Source organism: Myripristis murdjan, chromosome 5, assembly GCF_902150065.1.
Source record: "Myripristis murdjan chromosome 5, fMyrMur1.1, whole genome shotgun sequence".
Classification (NCBI taxonomy): Eukaryota; Metazoa; Chordata; class Actinopteri; order Holocentriformes; family Holocentridae; genus Myripristis; species Myripristis murdjan.
Window position 1 is genome coordinate 16,559,394 of NC_043984.1, and position 20,485 is coordinate 16,579,878.

Here is a 20,485-nt window from a genome sequence, read left to right on the forward strand (position 1 = left end):
AGCCCCAGTGCAAAATGAATAAAATAAAATGAAACAAAACAAAACAGCCAAGTGTGATGTGATTTATGTGATGATTTAGTTGACTACATCTGTCACAAATCAGCATAGTTAATTGGTATCCAGTGTGATTGGTATCCTATATTCTATCCAGTGATTTTGCTTTTTTGTACACTAAACCTCTCACACAATGCAGTGCACTGTGAGTGAATCACCACTTGAATCCTCTACAGCTGATGGGAGAATTGGTCAAGAAATGCTCTGTCCTCCTGTTACAGCTACAGCCAAAGCGCGAGGCAGCCCTCGAATGCCCCACTGGAGATGGTGAGTGATCATCAGTGTAGCCTTGAATAGAGTTCACAAAACCTTCCATGACCCCTAAATAGGTAGGTTATGCAATCACCAAGTGTGGTGCTGGAATTAAGGTGCCACCTCATTTGACTGGGCCTGCATTGAAAACCCCTGGAGCCCCTGGAGGCCCCTGGTGGACCTGGACCTTACTTAGAGAATCACTTTGAGGAGACTGTGGTTGGAGGAAGACCCTGTGAGTGTGTGCTGCTGTGTGACAGAGTAAAGCAGCTAGGGCGTTGCCTTAAAAGTACTGGACTACAACAGCCAGGGTTTTTACAAACAGGCCCATCCACTGTAAATGGGTTAAAACACGCTGCAGTCCAGTGGTGTGTTGCTGTTGCCACACGTTATGGTGCACTATAACCTGGGCTTAATTTGCATAACTGCATGTGACTTGTGTGTGTTGCATGCTACATTATTCAAGATGACTATGTTGTGCCTGTTTTGAATAACCCTTAAAAAAAAAAAAAAAAAAACAGGGCTCCGCACGACTCACCGTGCACCGCCATGAGATTTATTGCAAGCACCCTCTCTCAAAACACGCAATTATGCAAAGGGCTGTCCTCATGCTAGACTATCTCTTGACTGTGGGAAGGTGAAGCGCAGATCATGCTGTCAAGAGAACAGAGATTTTATGCTGCACTACGTTCATAGGCGTCTGGTTTTCCTGACGTCAAAAGAAGTCTGAGCGGAGCCGGCGCTGCGCACAAGCACAGCATCCAAATCGCTCCCAGAGGGAAGGAGAACACATCATACACATCGCCATTTAGGTATGTTTTTTTTTTTTTTTTTCCAATGATTTGGGGGATAATTGTTGGAACTGTTCAAGCAATATTATAGTTTTATTGCGTCGGAAAAAAACTCTTGTGCCTTTGACGCGCTTCCATGTCGCATGCCTGCAGGCTCCTAATTTAACGTAAAGATGCTGTATTTGACTGGCATACCCTTGAACGCTGCAGTACGTTTCGCACACCCACACTGCCCTTTCAGGGTCTATACTGGCTCGATCACCATCTCGAAATACGGACTTATTCAATATTTAAGACGCAACATCGTCTATACATTTTGCATTTCCATTCACCCTCCTGCTTGTCTTTCACGCCCTGTAAGGCAAAGGGTGTCTTCCCTTATCAACAATTAAGCGCCTATCACAGAAGTAGGCTACAATTGCTATTTTGGTGCTGATGAGAGCCCGTGTATTTTTTCCTCGTCTTTATCCTCTGGAGAAAATGTAATTTTGCTCACATCTAGTTGCTTGCCGTTGTTTCCTTCCACTGACCCGTAAGCCAAATGCTTAAAGCACAGGGGCAGGACTTTAATTTTGTAAAATACACCCTTATTCTGTGTATGTCCCCCCAATAATCTGCCTCTTTTACTGACCATGCGTTTGTTTGTGGTTCCTTAGCCTCACTTGCCTCTGTCCTCCTTCCACTGTTTTCCTTACTTTCTGCTAAACTATGAAATGATACTGTGCTTTGTCCACGGTTCCTGCTCTGGATGTTAAAGTGTTTCTACTTGATTCCTCTTAATGTTTTATTATTTATATCAATCTGCTGTGCTTGTTTTGCCTACCAAAATTGAGTTGAGATTATCTCAAAATCACACATCTAATAAATTAAACTGCATCCTCACAGTGAATGTTCCTTACCTCGTTACCAGTTTCTGAGGGGAACTGGGGGGAAATAATCAGATCTCGTGCTTTTAAGCGGAAAAATCTGCCTTTTCCTGAGCTGTAGTGTAGGCATGTTTTCTGGTCATTTTATCCAATCGAACACAGTAGTTTTAAAAATCCTGGCAATAGTATTAGCCACAATGATCAGGACACTTAATCAGGCAAATCAATGGTGTAATGGCTAAGGGTTTTACAGAGCTGCCAACTTTTCAAAAAACCTTGGAGTGAGATGGGGGGGGGGGGGGGGGGGGGGGGGGGGGGGGGGGATTCTCCATTCATGTTGATAAATTACGAAAAACAGCAAAGTCCGATTGGTTTGACAATTGACACGCTGCTTTTTCCTGCACAAGATGGTCAATATGGATGGATTTGGGGGGCTCTGTCAGGAAAGGGCCCTTGGAATTGTCATAATTTTTCCCCCATATAGGGCGCCCCTGCATAAGATTATTATAAAGAGACAATACGTTGCACACGGGTGATGGTGCTCCAGTACGGTACGGGCGCTCATGCACGAGCACATGCACGGAATGTGGATACGACGTTAATCATGCCGTCCTCCTGCTTGTTTAATGCACGCAGGATTAACTGCGAATCGCGACATTGCACAATCAATAATCAACTGATAATAAAAATTAACCAGATAGGTCTGCCGGATCTAACAGGTGCGCCGCGCACACAGACTGCTGTAGGCTACTTTCATTATAAACCGACTTTTGTTTATACGCGGTTGCAGCAGCACCATGGACAGCGACACAGACAACATGGTTGATTATTGATTGCGCAACGCGGCCATTCGCCGGTAATCGCGCTGCGCACATTAAACGATTTTGCAGAGGCAGGAGGAAAGTTGCATGATTTACGTTGTATCCACGTTCGCGCTGCGTGCGTGGCCATGCATGTGCTCGTGCATGAACGCCCGTACCGTGCTGGAGCTCAACAGATAGATCTCAGATGGATCTCAGGCTCAACATATAGATCACAGATAAACAGAACCGTTTTTAGTCAAAAGGGAAAAAAAGGCTCTTGATGAGCACTTCAGCGTGAGAAATCGGAGGTGTGGCGTGAGAGCGTGTGAAGCCAATCAAATGCGTGAGTCTCACGGCCAATGCGTGAGAGTTGGCAGCTCTGGTTTTATGTAACAGTCACATCAGTCAGCTAAACCTTAATGGATCTATTAAACCAAATGGAGCAGAGATACAGTTTCTTTTGCAGTCTAAATAGTCCTAATTGCATTAACTATAGTGCAGGAGTGCCCATGGGTTGTGGTGTAGCATGTCAAGTCATCTCTAAGTCTTGATGGCCCTTATTTTACCCTTATGAGTTTGAATGATGAGTGTACTGTAACCTTTAGAGGCAGCAACAGAAAGTGGAGTAACATGACACATAATCATGATGCCTCTCAGGAAATTTTTTTTAGCTCTTTAAAAACTTCATCAAAAATCGTTGGTCCAATCCTGCATTTTCATTGTTAGCTCAGTTTACTATGGCCTTCAGGATCAAAGGTTTGTCTTTTGGTTGGGGTCCAAAAGGATGTAATCTGAATCTATTCACTGTTCATTACTCTGCTCTTTTTCCCCTCCATAGTTCTGGTGCGGCGAATCCAATCAGCATTGTAGGATGCCTCTTGGAGAGGATGGAAATGGATGGAAAAAGAAGACATCAGACATCAAAGACCATTATGACTTCAAAGAAGTGCTGGGAACGTAAGTTGCAGTGATAGCTCAGTAAATTTTGTCAGGGCTGTAATATCTGAGTCTGGGTTCTGTTGTCCAGACAGATTTACTGACATTTTGGACATGTCTAGGCCGTGTACCGATTTAGACTTAGACTTGTCTTTGTTTTTGCCACTATCACTTGTTAACTAAACTTTTTCACACCTTAAAATTCCAAAGGTACATTTTCTTCACCTCATTCATCTCAGTTTATTTTCTCCACGGCACTGCAAACAATTTAAGGGATTACCTGTCTATCATATGTAATAGTGCTCAAACATTTTTGCATTGAGAAATAAAAAAACCTGTTGAGTGATTAATTTGATGCTGAAATGTACAGAGCCTCTGCAGATCAATTTCTGTTCAGTCCTTAACATTTGCAAAGACATGGAGACTTTATTGCTTATTTTGATCTTGGGCTTGAATAAGACTCAAGTTTTCTCTTGTCTCAGTCTTGATTCAAACTCAACCAAACATGGCCTTGAAACTGACTAACACTGGAATAAGATGCTCTTGGCTACATCATGAACTGTTGACTATAAAATATATGACTATAAAATTACTTTAAAATGTCAAAGTGTGTGTGTGATAGCACATGCTTATAGTTGTGCGTGTGCATGCATGTCCACATGCATGTGCATGCATATGTGTGTACTTTCTATAAAACAACATCAAATGGTGTTGCATTGGTCAGTCGCTGCTATTCCTCTTACCTGTAAAGTTGTTTATTTCAAAAACGAGACAACCACCATAAAAAAAGAAAAAAATATTACACCCACTCTCCCATATTGGCTGCTGGCATGAAACTTGAGCACATTATGGGTTGTTTTTGAGGTTAGGAGTTATTTTATGACTTCTGCTTATAAAATTGCTCATTTCTTAAAGACGGATGCCTGATTAATTTCAGGTAGCATTTTTTATTTCCAAAATGTATATACAACATTTTGGAATGAAACCCCCTGAACATGGACAGCTGTCTTTCAAAACCATGACTCTCATTTATGATGTCTTCAGTACATACAACCCAGACAGCAAATAGGAGTCTAACATTGTGGCCTGCAAAAATATGTATTTTTGTTTGCAAATTGTCTATATTTTATCGCAGTGGTAACACTGTATACCAGTCTCACCTGAGTAGGCAACAGCTGAACTGCACAAGGCGGGTGTCATGACTACAGTTTTTAGGCAGACCTTCAGGGAGCTCTCAGTGACTTGGCTATCCTGTCATGGGGAGAGAGTTAATTAGTGATACCTGAATGGATGCACAGTTACTGTCAATGAACCAACCCTCTTTCCTCTTTTTCCCCTCACTGGACCCAGGTTAAAAGCCACAATGTGTTTCATGTGGACTGGAACAGTGTATTAATAAGATTACTTTTTGGCAGTTTTTGAGAATAGCATGTCTCTGTTTATGTTTTTTTTTTTTTTTTTTTAACTCGCATGCATCTGCGTCAGCTACACCATCACCCCATCATGGTGTTATGGACTGAGGATATATTGAGAGATCCTTGTGAGCACAAAGCAATACAAGTTATGTAGTTCTCTTACTTATGTAATTGAGAGACAACTTTGGGGTGAGGGCAATGGAAGGAGCATGTACATCTGTTGTCATAGTTGTGCCAGCAATTTGTCTGGCAAGCCCTGTCTGTTAGTCTGTTGATCCTCAAGTTCATCATACCCACATGAAATCTGCTCGCTGGTGGCAACTTAGTTACATTTTCAACCCCAGTTGTTATTCTCCCGTTTGCGTTTTAACATTGTGACATAGCCTGAAATTCAAATTAGGTAAGTCGATTAATTTTCAGTGATGGAAAAAGCACTCAAATCCTTTACTTACGCAGAAGTGTACCATAATGGAAAAATGCTCCACTAAAATGAATGTACTGAATTCAAAATTCTATTGTACTCTTTTGTAAAAGTGCAGAAGTATCAGCAATGAAGTGTTAAGTATGAAAAGTAAAAGGAGTCATTTAAGAATGATTATTTTCAGAGTGTGAAATTATTGATGCAGTGTTAGAAGTATTTTAATGCTGTAACTCTAACTACTCCATATACTGCTGGCTAATTTAAAGTCTAACAGTGTATCCAATTTTATGTTTTCCATGTACAGCCTTATTCTGCAAAACACCCAGAAAGTACAGCCATCGGATAAATGTAGTGTTGTGAAAGGCACAGCATTTCCCTGTCAAGTGTAGTGAAATAAAAACAGTCTCACAAATTGGAAATACTTAAATGAAGCACCAATAACCAAAATCATTTTTCAGCCAGAGACATAATGATGGAGAGGGATGGAGTCACACAGAGCCCGTGTGGCTGCACTCTGCAGGGTGACAGAATTCAGCCCAGATGGTCAGGGGACTCCTCTCCACCCCTCCCCACCCCCAAACTAAGTACAAGTGACCCAGCACACATCCACCTGTGATGACATGAATGTGCCATATGGAGTGTGGTTGTCCTCTTTCTTCTCGGAATCACACCTTCTTCCCTGGAGAGGGTGTACAGAGTCAGATATTAATGACCGCGCCACTCTGGTTCCTATCCAAGACAGTGAAACAGCATTGGATGGCTGATGAGGCTGTCAGGCTGTAAATGTGCGGTATTGTAGGAGGATGCTGTTATAAACTCGAAATAAGACTCCATCTCATTACACTGCAGCTCAGTGCTGTGTGTGCTGCATGCTATAGCTATTACATCAAATGAAGTTAAACTGGAAAAATGAATATTGTCAGAGAATTCATGAACGCTGCTTGGCTCAGACAAATGTCATAGTTCACAATGTCATAGTTCACCAACACCTCACAGAGACTTAAAACAGTGATTGTAAATTTGAACTGTGATGATATTAAAAAAGAGTTATATAACCAGGATTTCAAGAGTGAATTGCCAGGATAGTATGACCCCATATTTCAGGGAAAAAAAAAAAAAGAAAAACAGTGAAGTAATATTCTCTCCCTCCTGTCACTGTGAGTAGCTGGACCTGGCAGAGGGCAGAATTAATGTGTTGACGGAAAGCTCCTTATGCTCGGAGAGAAGATTACAGAAGAGCTTTATCCAGGAATTCACTATGTGGACTTAATTGATTTATGTTGAAATATTATATTCAGATCCAGCTAATCCGTGCAATTCTACTTCTGTTTGGAGTCTGCTTTAGGACAAGCTGTCCTTTAGGAAGAGTTAGCAGATGAAAAAAATATATATTTCTATGTAGCCCACTGGTCAGTTATCACTTCTGCCTGTTTTTGTCAACCTATCTTAAGATTTTTTTTTCTATTAGTCTAATTTACTCCTATTTGAACAGTGCCATTTTTCTCAAATTGACTGAAAGTAGCAACACCAGTAAACAGCTCTGATATACTGGCTCTGACAGTTTTGGCCCTTTTTAGAGTTATATTGGATTACCATCTCTGTATATTGCATGTTACAGTAATATTTCAGTGGACTCTGAGGAGATGAAAGAGCTGACAGCATAGTTTACAGCCATGTGGATTAATAATGGCATTTGTAAGTGCGCCAGAGTGTGAGACACAAGTTTTTAATAGGTGACATGAAACAGAGGGATGAAATAGTAATGTTTCTCACTCGAGCGGTGAATACAATACAATAAAGTACTCTGGGGAGCTTGTTTTCAAAAGTAGTGTTTTGGGGTCCCTTGTTTTCAACTTCTGCTGCAGTCACAGTGTCACCTTCAGAAAACATTAAGGGTGTTATATTACTTAATTATAGCTTGGACCAAGAAAGAAATGTCAGACAAGGTTTCTCCGTGGCTCTTCAGTGAGACGCTTTTAACTGATTATGATTTCTTGCTGTGCTTGCTGTAAAAAAAAAAAAAAAAAAGCCTAATGGAAAGATCTCTGCTGAACTATGAGATCATAATTATCTGGTTGCCCGGACAACAATGGAACAGTTTCCATATGGATACTTCACGGTCACTATGGAGACACAGTTTGTTTGTTTTTTGACAGAAGAATGTGTAACACACACACAATGGGTTCAGAAAGTATGAGTAAGCGGGACTCAAATTTTCTTGAGTGTGATGTGCAGGCCTAAGCCAGCCAGAGTGTTTCTCTTCCGCTGGGAGACTGCAGATGGCAGAAGAGGGTGGAGCGGGCTGGAGTGTTGCAACATTTCACGCACTCTATTTCACCTCAAACGTCAGTCTGACACTCACTGCAGTTGTTATGGTTTACTGTCGTAATCACTACTGGAAAAAGTTAACCTCGGTCACACAGCGGGCTTTTATGTATGTTGACATGAGTCCATGATGAGATACTTTATCTTCCACAATTAAAAGCTAAAGAAATGAAGGGATAACATATGTAGAGTAGTTGTTACTGAGAACCCTTTGTGCAGCCCGCAGGGACAATCTGTAAACATTGTGATTATACAGGGCTAAAGCTCTTGGAAAGCACTTGTGGTGGCTGCGGTTGTTGGTTGGTGTGTTTATGCCGGAGGAGTTAGCTGCAAAGGGGTAGTGACTTATGCATGTCCTTGGTACAGTAGATGGAGGAAATACATTTAGTGCTGCGAGGCAGTAGTCCAATCCACAGCTTGGTTTATATAAATGTTAAATGTTATTACAATGTGATGTAAAAATGGATATGAAACTGAGTTGGAATGTTTATCTCTCTCTCTCTCTCACTCTCTTTTTCTCTCCTTTCTCTCTTTCTCTAACACACACACACAGAAAATGGATTAGGCTATAAAGAGAAAGCTTTTGTGGGGCTTGGAGGCATGTCGGGCTGGAAGGGAGCACCTGCATCAAGTGAAATCGATAGACTGCTGTCTGCCACAGGTCCAAAGGGCCTCCTCCACCTGACTGATAGCGCGTTCTGCAAAAAAAAAAAAAAAAAACAGGACATTAAGAATAATATTTACCATCTCAGCAAACATCCATCAGTTTGAAGGAGATGGATTGAGCCCCTTGCTTTAATTATATCAGTCTCTGGAGCTTATACTGAGGTTATGTTTTAAGATTTATAGACACAGAAAAAAATTTCAGCCTCCAAGCATGTGCCTTTATCTGTATATGCATGTAACAGAGGGAAATGTATAGCCCTTCATTTTATTCATGCCCCGTTATGCAAAACTGATGATGATGAATTGTCAAGTGAAGGTAGAAGTGGAGGTTCTGGTTGATGCCGGTACAAAAGAAACCAGTGGGAATGTGTTGCTTTAGCAAAGATTTGAAAGGTTGCTAGGCTTCTGTGCTCGCCTTCGGCATACCTGTATTATTTTCTCTCTCGCTCTCTCTCTCTCTCTCTATCTATCACTTACTCCACCAACCCACATATCTAAGTGTTTAAGTGTCATGTAATTGTCATATAGAAGCGCTGAAGAAATGACAGACTGCAATAAGAGCAAGCCTACCAGTCTACAAAATATGTATTTGATCACATTTTGAGGATTGAGCAACAGTGATAGCACCACAAGAATGTGTGAAACAGTGTTTGCCCATATGGGCAGCTGGGATTATGGTGTTTTAGAAATGTGTGTGTGCGTGTGTGAGATAGACAGAAAGGGAGAGAGAGGGAGATCCATGCTGTGGTGTTCATGTGGCGCTGATCGCTTTGGGGCAGCCCATCGCTTCACTACAGATGCATGGGATTCCCAGAGATGAGGCTTTTCTGTCATGTTTCACCAGTAATTGGCCGCATCTATCTATCTATCTATCTATCTATCTATCTATCTATCTATTGATCTATCGATCTATCTGTCTGTCTGTCTGTCTGTCTATTTATAGAGCCTCAGTGTCACACAACAGCAACCAGCAGAACACTGACAGATGCGTTATCTTATGAGTCTTATGAGACGTATGAGTCATACAATACTTATTTAAATTGTGTTTTGTAAAGTTCAAGAGTTTGTTTCAGAATTATTTATTGGCATAAAATGCATATTTGTATATTCGGTTTCATGATTTCAGTAGTAAAATGCTAATTGCTGGTAGATTTTTTTTTTTTTTTTTTTTAAATAAAAGGGACCGTGTGTTTTAATCTGTTGAAGAACTGAGCTAGGCTGAGAATAGTTTAAATCAACTTCTGTGAGGAAGCGCTTCTGTTTGCTGAGATGAACACACAAAAAATACAAGTCCGCAGGGCTTTACAACAACACAAACCTTTGTTCTCTTCAAAGACCTACACATGCCCACTCTTAACTAAAGCTCAGTAGTCCAGCACCGCAGCGAGTTCCCTCTTCCCTCTTCCTCCATCTACTTGACTCGCCCAAATCCACAGAGAGCCCACCCCGACTCTGATGCTCTGTCTCCAAGGAGAAATGAGCAACTGGATGGTTAATTACAATGTGTCTCACGGCAACAGTAGAGAAGTCTGAGTGTGTGTGTGTGTGAGAGAGAGAGAGAGAGAGAGAGAGAGGGAGAGAGAGGGAGAGAGAGAGCAAGAGAGGGAGAGCATACATGCATGCACATCCTCCTCCAGCTCCCTCATGTGCTCTAAGTCATTCTGTCACTCGCACGAATATTGAGTGAAATGATGTGGATGTAATATTTGTAAGTGCTTTTTTTAACCATCAGTCTAGCTGTCATGCGAAGACACAAATTGTGGAGGTCTAGAAACAAATAAAGCTTACATAAATACATAAATAAAGGTATGAACAATAGGAATACTGGTGAGGCCACATACAGTACGAACTAAAGAGTCAAAATTTCTAATCAAAGATACCTCTCTGACTCTACTCTGACTGACCTGTCAGTATAACAATATAATCATTTTTCTGTTTTCACCTGACCACCTCCTGGTTTTTGTCTATTGGCGCCTCCATTGTAAATGGGCAATAGGACTTAATGGATTTTTACTGACAGATAATAGAGGTTTAGTGCTCTTGACCCTGTGCTGAAACCCTGACTGTAAACGCTGCACACTTAAAACCATTAGAAAAAAAAATGGCTATTTATGGGTCTGTGTAAAGTGGAGCTGTATGTGATTTTGTTTCAAAACTTTTAAATCAAAATGGAAATGGTGTGAGATTTGTTTCTCCTCTTTCGGATCAGCCTGACAGCAGTGTTTCTGCAACACTGGTTCAGTGAGCACAACGCTGGCCACGGAGCAAAGCCAGCCACATGGATTATCGCAGATTCTCACTGAACATTTATGATGCTGGAAACAAGTCCAGCAAATTCCACATTGAGAGGGAACTGTACTACAAGATGGTCAGGGTCAGGGTGCACAATGACATTCCAGGTCTCCCTGTCTCTCATACACACACAAACACACACACACACACACACTCATATACTCTTTTCACAGTGGATTTGTAATGAGGTGAAATGAAATTCGTAATGAAATGTTAATAACCATTAAAAGCAGAATAAACATGCCTCTTTATCACATGGTTGCTGTTGGCAACCGAGCTGTGAAGTCTGCATTCTTTTATTTAAGAGCTGTAGGCCAAGTGAAGTTATCCAGCATTAAGACTGAGAGCAACTCACATGCTCTGCAATGTGACAGATGGAAAAAAGATTCCAATTTTGCATGAGAGACAGTTGCTAGACATTGAACATTCATTATGTATCGCATACCAGCGCTGTTTTACAGACATGCAATTGATCCCTGTGGTTGCTAACAATGTACTTTGTGTCCTGGCCCCCTCCCATGCTCCTGTGGGGAGAGTCTGTGTAAACACACACTCCGCTCTCCCTCTCATCATCACTTGGCTGTAATCCATAATGCAGCCCCAGTCTCCCTCAAAAAAGACACACTACATTTACTGTATCTATTATTAAATGGATTAAAAATAGTGTTTTGCTATTTCCATAAAAGTCTGTATGTGACTTTTGGTTCACTTGCCAAGCCTTTTTCAGCCCCAAAAACTCTCGCCGGGACTATGGTAATGTCACCGTTTTGAATAATTCATTTATACACCACTCACACACACACACACACACACACACACAGTTCTGCTACACATACACTCGCAAACGCATGAATGTATAGTATTAATAGTTTTTGTTTAATAACGCAAAAACTGTGATCACAACAACAACAAAACGGGGTGGAAAGATACTATAATGAGTTTACAGACAGCATCATAAGACCTCAAAAATATCCAGAGAACTGACCATATTAATGTGGAAGTCAACCAAAAACATACTTTTGCGACGGGTGGATACTTAGAGAGATTAAAAACTTATTAGCATGACAGACTCTGGAATAGAGTCAATAATTCTTTGTCTGAGCGTTCACTGCGTGCTGTATAATGCTTTCCAATCCACCACTGCTGGTAGCCTAAGCCTTAAAAGAATGATTTGTACTTTTGCTTTCTGATCCTCTCCATTTCACCCCGCCCACCCACACATGTATGTTTCTGACTCTCTTTCTTTCTCTCTCTCTCTCTCTCTCTGATGTGTGAACATTTGTGCATCCACTACCTCTGTTTCAGGGGGGCTTTCTCCGAGGTCGTTCTAGCAGAGGAGAAGAGGACCCAAAGGCTGGTGGCAATCAAGTGTATCCCCAAGAAAGCACTGGAGGGCAAAGAAAACAACATTGAAAATGAGATTGCTGTACTACACAGGTGAGGTCACCACAGCCCCCTGATGATATCAGCTGCCATATTGAGACCGCCGAAGGAATTAGTCCGTGCAGCTTATGCGACCCCTCCGTGATTGTATGTACAGACATGTACAGGGGGTCAATGGGATGGTTGACTAAATGCATGGTGTCAGTAGAAACAGTAGGATTGTGCACCGGAAATGTCAGGAGTAAAGAAGATAGACCTATTTTTAGTGTCCCTGTTGCCAGGGCAACAGCACACAGAGGCGGAGATGGTGTGGAGTTCCCTGCAGCAGTGTATTGAAGAAAGAGAAAGAGACATACAGGGTGGGGGGTGGGGTGGGGTGGGGGTGAGAAAAAGAGAACGATATGCAAGAATGGGGCGAGTGGAGTCAGGAGCAGAGGACTTGACACAGAAAGGGATCCTTAAATATATAAGGGAATAATGAAGAGTGTGAGTGTGAGAGATCAAGGGCTGACAAGAAAGAAAAAAACAAAAGGTTAGACACAAGCACATGCAGTTTTACTCTTAAAAGTCACAGAGTTTGAGACACACTCTCTGATGCCATTGTGTTATAGTGCTGCTCCACAGCCAAGAGGGATCCATGGCCGTGTATTGGCTGGATCATACCAACAAATCCAAGTCTTATTTTGCATGTGAGAATTCCCTCTTTTTTCTTTGCATTTACTGCAGTCAAGCCCTTGCTCTAATCTGCAAAGCTCTCCTTTGTTTCTGGTTCTTGATCCAGAAACTGGTCTCTATGTAACCAGTCGCTGCCATTCTCTGCAAAGGTAGTTATCCCTCTAATGCTGTGCTGTGTTTGATCTGGAGGGCTTTGTTGTTTTGTATGGTGGAAGGATACGGCAAACTTTTGAGTATCAGATTGTGCTGGTTTCATCCTGGTGCACTAAAGGGATTCCCATAAAGAACGAAACACTCCAAGACCACTTCAAATCTGAACTATGCAACAAGAATGCCATCTGGTGACCGACTGGCAGTATTAAACCTTAGACAAATGTGGCACATGCACCAGCACCTATATTAGGGCTGGGCGATAGATCAGTATTATGTCGACATTATGATACAAGACTGGATATCATTTGGGACTTTGGATATCGGAATATTGTGATATGACAGAAGTGTTGTTTTGTCCTTGGTTTAAAGGCTGCATTACAGTAAAGGAATGCATTTTTTTTTTTTTTACTTTGATTGTTCCAGCTGTTCTGTTATTTGTTGCTACCTGCTTGGTCATCATATCCACATTACCAATGACTGTTGTGATATTTGTGACATATTGTGATATTTGTTTTTTGTCCATATTGCCCAGCCACAGATTCTATCCAGCGCTTCATACTGATTTGTGTTTTTCAGAATCAAGCACACCAACATTGTTTCACTGGAAGACATCTTTGAAAGTTCATCCCACTTATATCTTGTCATGCAGCTGTGAGTCCTCTTTATGCTTTCTTATACTTCATAGTGGTTATTCATATAACAGAAGGCATGTATTTGAAGAAAGCCCATACACTCAAAGTACAGTGCCATTACAGTGCAGTCTTAGTAACGGCCATGATTTGTGACTGCCAGGGTATCTGGAGGTGAGCTTTTTGACAGGATTGTGGAGAAAGGCTTCTACACAGAGAGAGATGCCAGTCAGCTCATCCACCAGATCCTGGATGCGGTCAAATATCTTCATGATATGGGAATTGTCCACAGAGACTTGAAGGTATAGTTCAGGGCAAGGAGAAATATCCTACTTTAATCTGGTTTTTACAGTTAATGTTATCCACAATTATTTTATACTCATATTTTTAGCTCATTCACTTTTGCAAACCGTCCCTTTTGTCATCCTTGGTATCTTTGTAGCCAGAGAACCTGCTGTATTACAGCATGGACGAAGACTCCAAAATCATGATCAGTGACTTTGGCTTGTCAAAGATTGAGGGAGCAGGCAGTGTCATGTCCACAGCCTGCGGCACTCCAGGATATGTGGGTAAGGGATTTCATTGGTCACTCTAGCTGTTTTCACCACCTCCCTCCCTCTCTGTCTCTCTTTGTCTATCTCTTTCTCTCTGTCTCTCTCTATTTGCCATGTGAGCTCAGCGCTTCCAGTTTGAGCTAATACCCCTTTATTTTCATTGTGTTGTAAGAGGGTCTCTCATCCACCATCAAGTCAATTGCCAGTGCTTCAGAAGTACTCTCTACTTGTGCTCATTGTAACCTAGCAAAACGCGCGGTTTAACTCAAAAGGTCATGATTACTTGAACACGCCATAAGTGCCATTCTGTCCCACATTTTCCTCTCTTTGTGACCGTCTGTTGTGTTTCATTTTGCAGCTCCTGAAGTGCTGGCTCAGAAGCCTTACAGCAAAGCAGTGGATTGCTGGTCCATAGGAGTAATTTCATATATTCTGTGAGTCTGACTTCATTCATTCCTATTCAAAATACACACAGGGATCGTTTCTTATTTTTGAATATGTTCCAATATCCACCTTCAGGTTATGCGGATATCCCCCATTTTATGATGAAAATGATGCCAAGTTATTTGAGCAGATTCTGAAAGCGGAGTATGAATTTGACTCTCCGTATTGGGATGACATTTCAGATTCAGGTAGGCTCAGTTCCTATAGATCCTAAGATCAATTCCTAAGATTTGACATTGAAACGTGGCTGCATGTGTACGATTAAAGAGGAAACGTGATACATAATCAGTTTGAGTGGATTATTGGAAAGCAAACTTCATTTTTGTTTGCAGCAAAAGACTTTATCTGTCACTTGATGGAGAAAGACCCTTTGAAGCGGTATACGTGTGAGCAAGCCCTTCAGCACCCATGGTAGTAAAATCAGATTCCTTGTCCTCCTCCTTGGCATATTCCTAAATTCACTGAAATATTTCAACTCTTTTAATTCTGGTTATTCTAAGCCTAAGCCTTATTTTCCTACTGTTTGCCATCATAATGATTGGCTGTTTTTATTGACTGTACAATTAAACATCCATACAACAAACACACTTCCTATCAGCTGAATCCAAAAAGCGATTAAAAGCCATCGGCGTCATGCTCTACAGTGACATAAGTGGTTAAATTTTCAGCATACTCAATAGTCATGATGGCAAAAACTAAGAATACAAGGTCCAGGCTGAACAGAATTATGTTTTAATGCTGTCTCTATGAATGTAGATCTACTTCTGATTGTTTGTGGTTTTGCAGGATCTGTGGAGACACTGCCTTGGATAAGAATATCCATGAATCTGTCAGTGCTCAGATTAAGAAGAACTTTGCCAAAAGTAAATGGAAGGTCAGTGGCGTGACTGCTGTAGAATTACAATTACGGCTGGGCGATATGGATAAGATCAAGCATTGCAACATCTTTGACCAAATTCCTTCATACTGATATTGTGATGATACTGTAGGGATGAGCATTGGTATCTTCATAAGATGTTTATACATAACGGATAAGTCATTAGTAATGTGGCTATGACACAATAATAGAAGAGCTAAGGCACTCTAATAAGTTCACAAATGTGCATCCTTTTATGACAAGGCAGCCTTTAAAACCTGGAAAAGACAGCACTTAGGTCATGTCACAGTGTTGCAATATTCAAAATCTCAGACAATCTTAGTCACAATATCAATATACTGATATATCGCCTAGCCTTATGTATAATACCTTTAGTATGCCTCCGTGTTTTCTATGTTGTTAACTGTCTCTTCCCTTCCCCTCTCTTTCCGTCCCTCCTGACAGCAAGCTTTTAATGCCACAGCAGTGGTGCGCCACATGCGGAGGTTGCAACTGGGCACCAGTCTCGAGGGGCCCAGTCAGATTACTCCCACCAGTCCCTGCCATGGACACCTGCTGCCGGAGGAGGAGGAAGATGAGGAGGAGGATGACGTGGGGAATGGGGAGGAGGAGAGTTGTAAGTTCTCAGTACACACTGAGTTTGAGTTTATATTGAACCTGGGCCTGTTGTTATCAGGCATCTCAGAATCACTCTTAGGAAGCCCACTAAAAGATTTCTTAAGACAAAAATGGTCCCCACTCAGAGAAGGGAATGCCTACGCTTGTGATTTAGATTTGGGTACAGTCAAGAACACCAACAACTTTGGGAAAATTCATGAAGGCAGCCTGAAGGCAGTTTTTGAATAATGGGATGTTGAGTGAAGGGGAAATTGATGAATCTTACGATGATTTGTGGTGCGATTTGGGCGCTCAGTGTCTGATACATTGGTGCGCTTATTGTTGTCACTGATACTTCGAAATCATCACTGCCACACTCGGCACATGATCGTCTGTCCATTATGAGCCTTGGCTTCATGGACAAAGTCAGGTGTATAAAGGATCCCAGCTTGATCTAATCGATATCCTCTGCTGAAATCAGTATTATCAAATATATGTTAAACCCCTGTGATCCTGAAGCATACATGCTTACAGCTGTTACCTCGATGCAGCCACCCTCTGGCAAACCCCTAACCATCTCTCCTATTTATACCGCGAGACAGGAGTGCTTTGATGTAATGGAAGGTTAATAACATTGTTTTATTCCAATGTGTAAAAGTAGGACTCAAACTGTGTCACTCTGAGAATTTTCTGGCACCTGGGACCATTTTCTCAATCTGAGATGCCTGTGGCTCTCATTGTTTTTTTCCTTGAATGTGCCTGTAAGGCAGCACTGTCTCCCAGGCTGTGATGTGGATATGGTTAGAGTTATGGTTCGGGTAAGTGTTGAGAAGCGCTATCTTACATGCAACTTTCAGGGCAAAAAAGCATCAGAGGCTAACTATGGGCCCTGGTCTGCTCTTCTCCCCAGTGTCCCACTATGAAGATGGCCGTCGTGGAAGCACTGAGGGCAGCACAGATCGGGACAGTCTGAGAAGCTGCACCTATTGCTGCAGGCCAGCCAGCCGCGTCTGAGCACAAACTCCCGTTGCCATGGTGATGTGTAACCCTGGAGCGTCAAGAGTCCGCCCCGCCCAGTCTGGCCAGGAATGCAGAGTAGTATGAGGCAGTGTCCAGCAGAGAACGCTCACAGCAAGGTCACTGTTACAGTGTAGAGAAACATAGTCTAGTCCAAAACCACCTCCTGACTGAACATACACACACATTTTAACCTTGTTGCAGAACAATATGAAGGGTTGCTCCAAATGGACGGCGCTCATGACAGATTGAAAGAAGAGCCAGTCAACATGGTAATCCTGAAATCAAGCCCATGAGCTACCCAAAGCTATGGTAGAGTGCCAGGCTTTGTAAAGAAATACTGGTGACTGGGCAGTGTGTACATGACAAGAAGTGGTTCTGGATACAGCCTCAGGAAGGAACTAAGCCCATGAGTCAGTGGCTTACAGGCAGTGTTCTCCGTTATTTTTCTTTTCACCTACCTGTCACATCTACCTCTAATCATAGTGTGACTGTACATCTATATCCGTCTGACCCACATACCCTAAATTACTGATAGCTTTCTCCAAAATCTGGTCAGACAGGGCAGAAGGAAAGACAACATATTTGAGAGAAAAATTATGCTGTCTAACAGAAAAAAAAGCTACTCCTGCATGTCTTAATACCCCTTCATCTGACTCAGTCTTCCCATATAGGACAACCAACCAAGTAGATGTTTTGTTCAGCAGAGTCAGTTTTAAAAGTGTGTTTTCACTGCCAACACCACATACCTTTTTATTCTATTCCAGCCTCTGTTGTTATTTTTTTTTTGTTTATTTGTTTATTTGTTTGTTTGCATTCTTGTTTCCACCATGTATGATTATTACTCCTTTTGTTTAAAACCTATTGTGAAAGAGACGTTTGAAAGTTGGAGATGATAATGGGGATTATGGACTCTATATTCTGGCTCAGACTGGGTTTGTGATGAGCGGTTCTGACCCGAAGTGTCTGCATGCTTCTGTTGGGGAAAACAGTGAAATGTATGAATATCAAAAGGAGAACTTTTTATTTTTCTTATGGCTGTTCTGTTGTCAGAGGCTCAAACTGAGATCCCCGTACGTCCATCAGATCCCAGGAATCCGGCGTTCGTCCCTGGCCTCTCATCTTGATGAGAGTTGAGGCACATTTAGAAGGTGTGATCACGCTGAGCTTCTGTTAAGCTCATTCTGCCCAAAACACTCACATCATTGCTAATCCTCCCTGTCTTGTTTCTGACAACCCTCTAAATATCCCGCTGCTGTCGATCACATGGTCTGGCCCAGGTCAGGAGGGATCTCAGTCTGGGTGCTCCTCCTGCTCTGTGCTGTGCACCTCTAGTGGAAGAAGTTTTGGTCTACTGTTTGCATGACCTGGTTAAATATGTTTACATGAATGATGATCAATTAGTATAAACACACATGATTATTATTACTCTATTGTATTGAAAATGATGTAATACTGTAATTTTGAGCTATATAATGTGAAGTGAATAACACCAGAAGTAATGTTGTTGACAAAAGTACAACACAGCACAGTCTGGACTGTACCTTAACCTTTGCATCGACTATGATGGTCAAGTTTCTACCTGAGTGACATTTCTCCTGTGGTATGTTAATTTAGAGCTTTGATGAGTTTTTTTTTTTTTTTTTTTTAAATCTGTTTATTTGCATTTACATTGCCTACATGGCCTCTATCAAACCATTCACCTGTATCTGACACCCCGACACTATTTTTTTCTTGCTGTCACTTATATCCCAATCTTAAATAGGTGACAGACACAACAAAAAACTTGGAACAAACACAGAGTAAAGATAAGATGTGATGAAAACCATTTTGCTCAAAACATCACCTGTCAAAGTCTCAATAAACTGATCCACCTTGGGAGTAGCTTTGAGGATACAAACTGGGGATAGTTGTGGGTGTTGGGCTGCAGATTCTCTAATACAGTCTTATGAATATACCACTGAAATGAATGGTCATGATTCTGCAAGAGAGAGAAGCATGAGACAAATTCTTCCCTGTGACATTTGGCAAAAAGTATTTTAATCCTTCTATCCATCATACCACATCATTGCTATGTTAAAAGTATGTTGGATTGTTGATGCAATACTGTATCTTGAGGGCTGTGGAGACAGCCAACTAACCCATAATGTTTTGTTGAATTTGAATAACTATGAATTGTTGTTACCCACATTAAACCAATTACCTTGATCTGTCATTGATGCGTAAGGGTCCCTAGTACAGGAAAAGAGGGCAATCACTCTGGATTTACATGACTGTAATTGTGGAAAATATGCAAACTGTATTTGAAGGGCTTCATGTTAACTGTAAGATAGACAATGTTGATGACTTTAATAACCTGGCTATTATTAGTTTGGTAATGACCTTATGTTTAACCTAAACTGGGATTTGTTTCCACTTGCCTGTGTATTTCGTTTTTCTTTGGTTTTATTTTTTTTGAAGATGCTTAGTTTACCCATTACAAACACATCCAAATGCATAAAGAAACACATGTATATTATATATATAAATATAAGTATATATTGTATATCCTTTTTTGTAAAAGCTGTTTTGAGCTACAAATGTATGGATGCAATGCATCATGGGTTATTGATCAACATGTAAGAAAATGCAATGATTTGTACCCACAGAGATACGATTGCAGGAAACGAAATAAAACTTCCTTGTCTATGCATTGTGTGTTCTGTCACTGGACTGCACTTCCCTCTTTAGATGTAAACTCCTCAGAATGAACCTCTCCATGTTGCTATATGTTCAACTTTCCTGGTACAAGGCTTTTGACTTCTTTACTGACTTTTTTAGCAATTGCACCATTTCTTTCAGTGATTTCATGACTAAATTCAATCACAGTGTCTTCCACCTCTAGGTTTTGTCACTGTACAAATTATGTGATTTTACCAGTCAGCAAACACTTATTTCCAAACTGTCCATTTCTTTTTGTTAAATATGCTTTTACAATGCCATATTCTGTAAGAGTACAAATGAGAGAAATAGTATAATAGTAGTTATTTTAAAATTATGTAGCGCCCTTAGCCTGACTGAAAGAACACACTATAGACACCTACACTCTCTAGGTTCGGAGAGTTGGACCCCTATGTTAATCAAATGAGATAACATGAAGTTGAACGTTGACAATTTATTGTCACACACACAAAAATGCTTGCAGTGTATGAAAAATAAAAAATTACAAAAAATAGAGCTCTTTCTTAAAAGAAATAAAATAAAAAAATAAAATAAAAGTGTCCCTTCTTCCTTACTGGAAGATAAGAGTTCAGTTCAATTCTGTTCCATGTAAATACCACTACTACTACCCGGGT

General features: G+C 41.1%; 1 protein-coding gene across 1 annotated transcript; it reads left to right on the forward strand.

Annotated features, from left to right (window-relative positions):
- The first annotated feature begins 1,043 nt into the window (after positions 1-1,043).
- Positions 1,044-19,840, forward strand: camk1a (calcium/calmodulin-dependent protein kinase Ia). Its single transcript, XM_030052495.1, has 12 exons — positions 1,044-1,118; positions 3,605-3,723; positions 12,127-12,258; positions 13,609-13,683; positions 13,825-13,963; positions 14,104-14,230; positions 14,574-14,649; positions 14,735-14,847; positions 14,992-15,070; positions 15,446-15,533; positions 15,981-16,152; positions 17,044-19,840. Exons 2-12 carry the CDS (start codon positions 3,638-3,640, stop codon positions 17,145-17,147), a joined length of 1,191 nt encoding a protein of 396 aa, XP_029908355.1. The 5' UTR covers positions 1,044-1,118; positions 3,605-3,637; the 3' UTR covers positions 17,148-19,840.
- Positions 19,841-20,485: the final 645 nt, after the last annotated feature.

What these genes read in the sequence shown, in the direction of transcription:
- camk1a (XM_030052495.1), top strand. Translation starts at nt 3,638, where the DNA reads ATGCCTCTTGGAGAGGATGGAAATGGATGGAAAAAGAAGACATCAGAC. An exon ending in TTGTCCACAGAGACTTGAAG is followed by an intron (nt 13,964 to 14,103) that starts GTATAGTTCAGG and finishes GTATCTTTGTAG; the next exon opens with CCAGAGAACCTGCTGTATTA. An exon ending in GGAGTAATTTCATATATTCT is followed by an intron (nt 14,650 to 14,734) that starts GTGAGTCTGACT and finishes ATCCACCTTCAG; the next exon opens with GTTATGCGGATATCCCCCAT.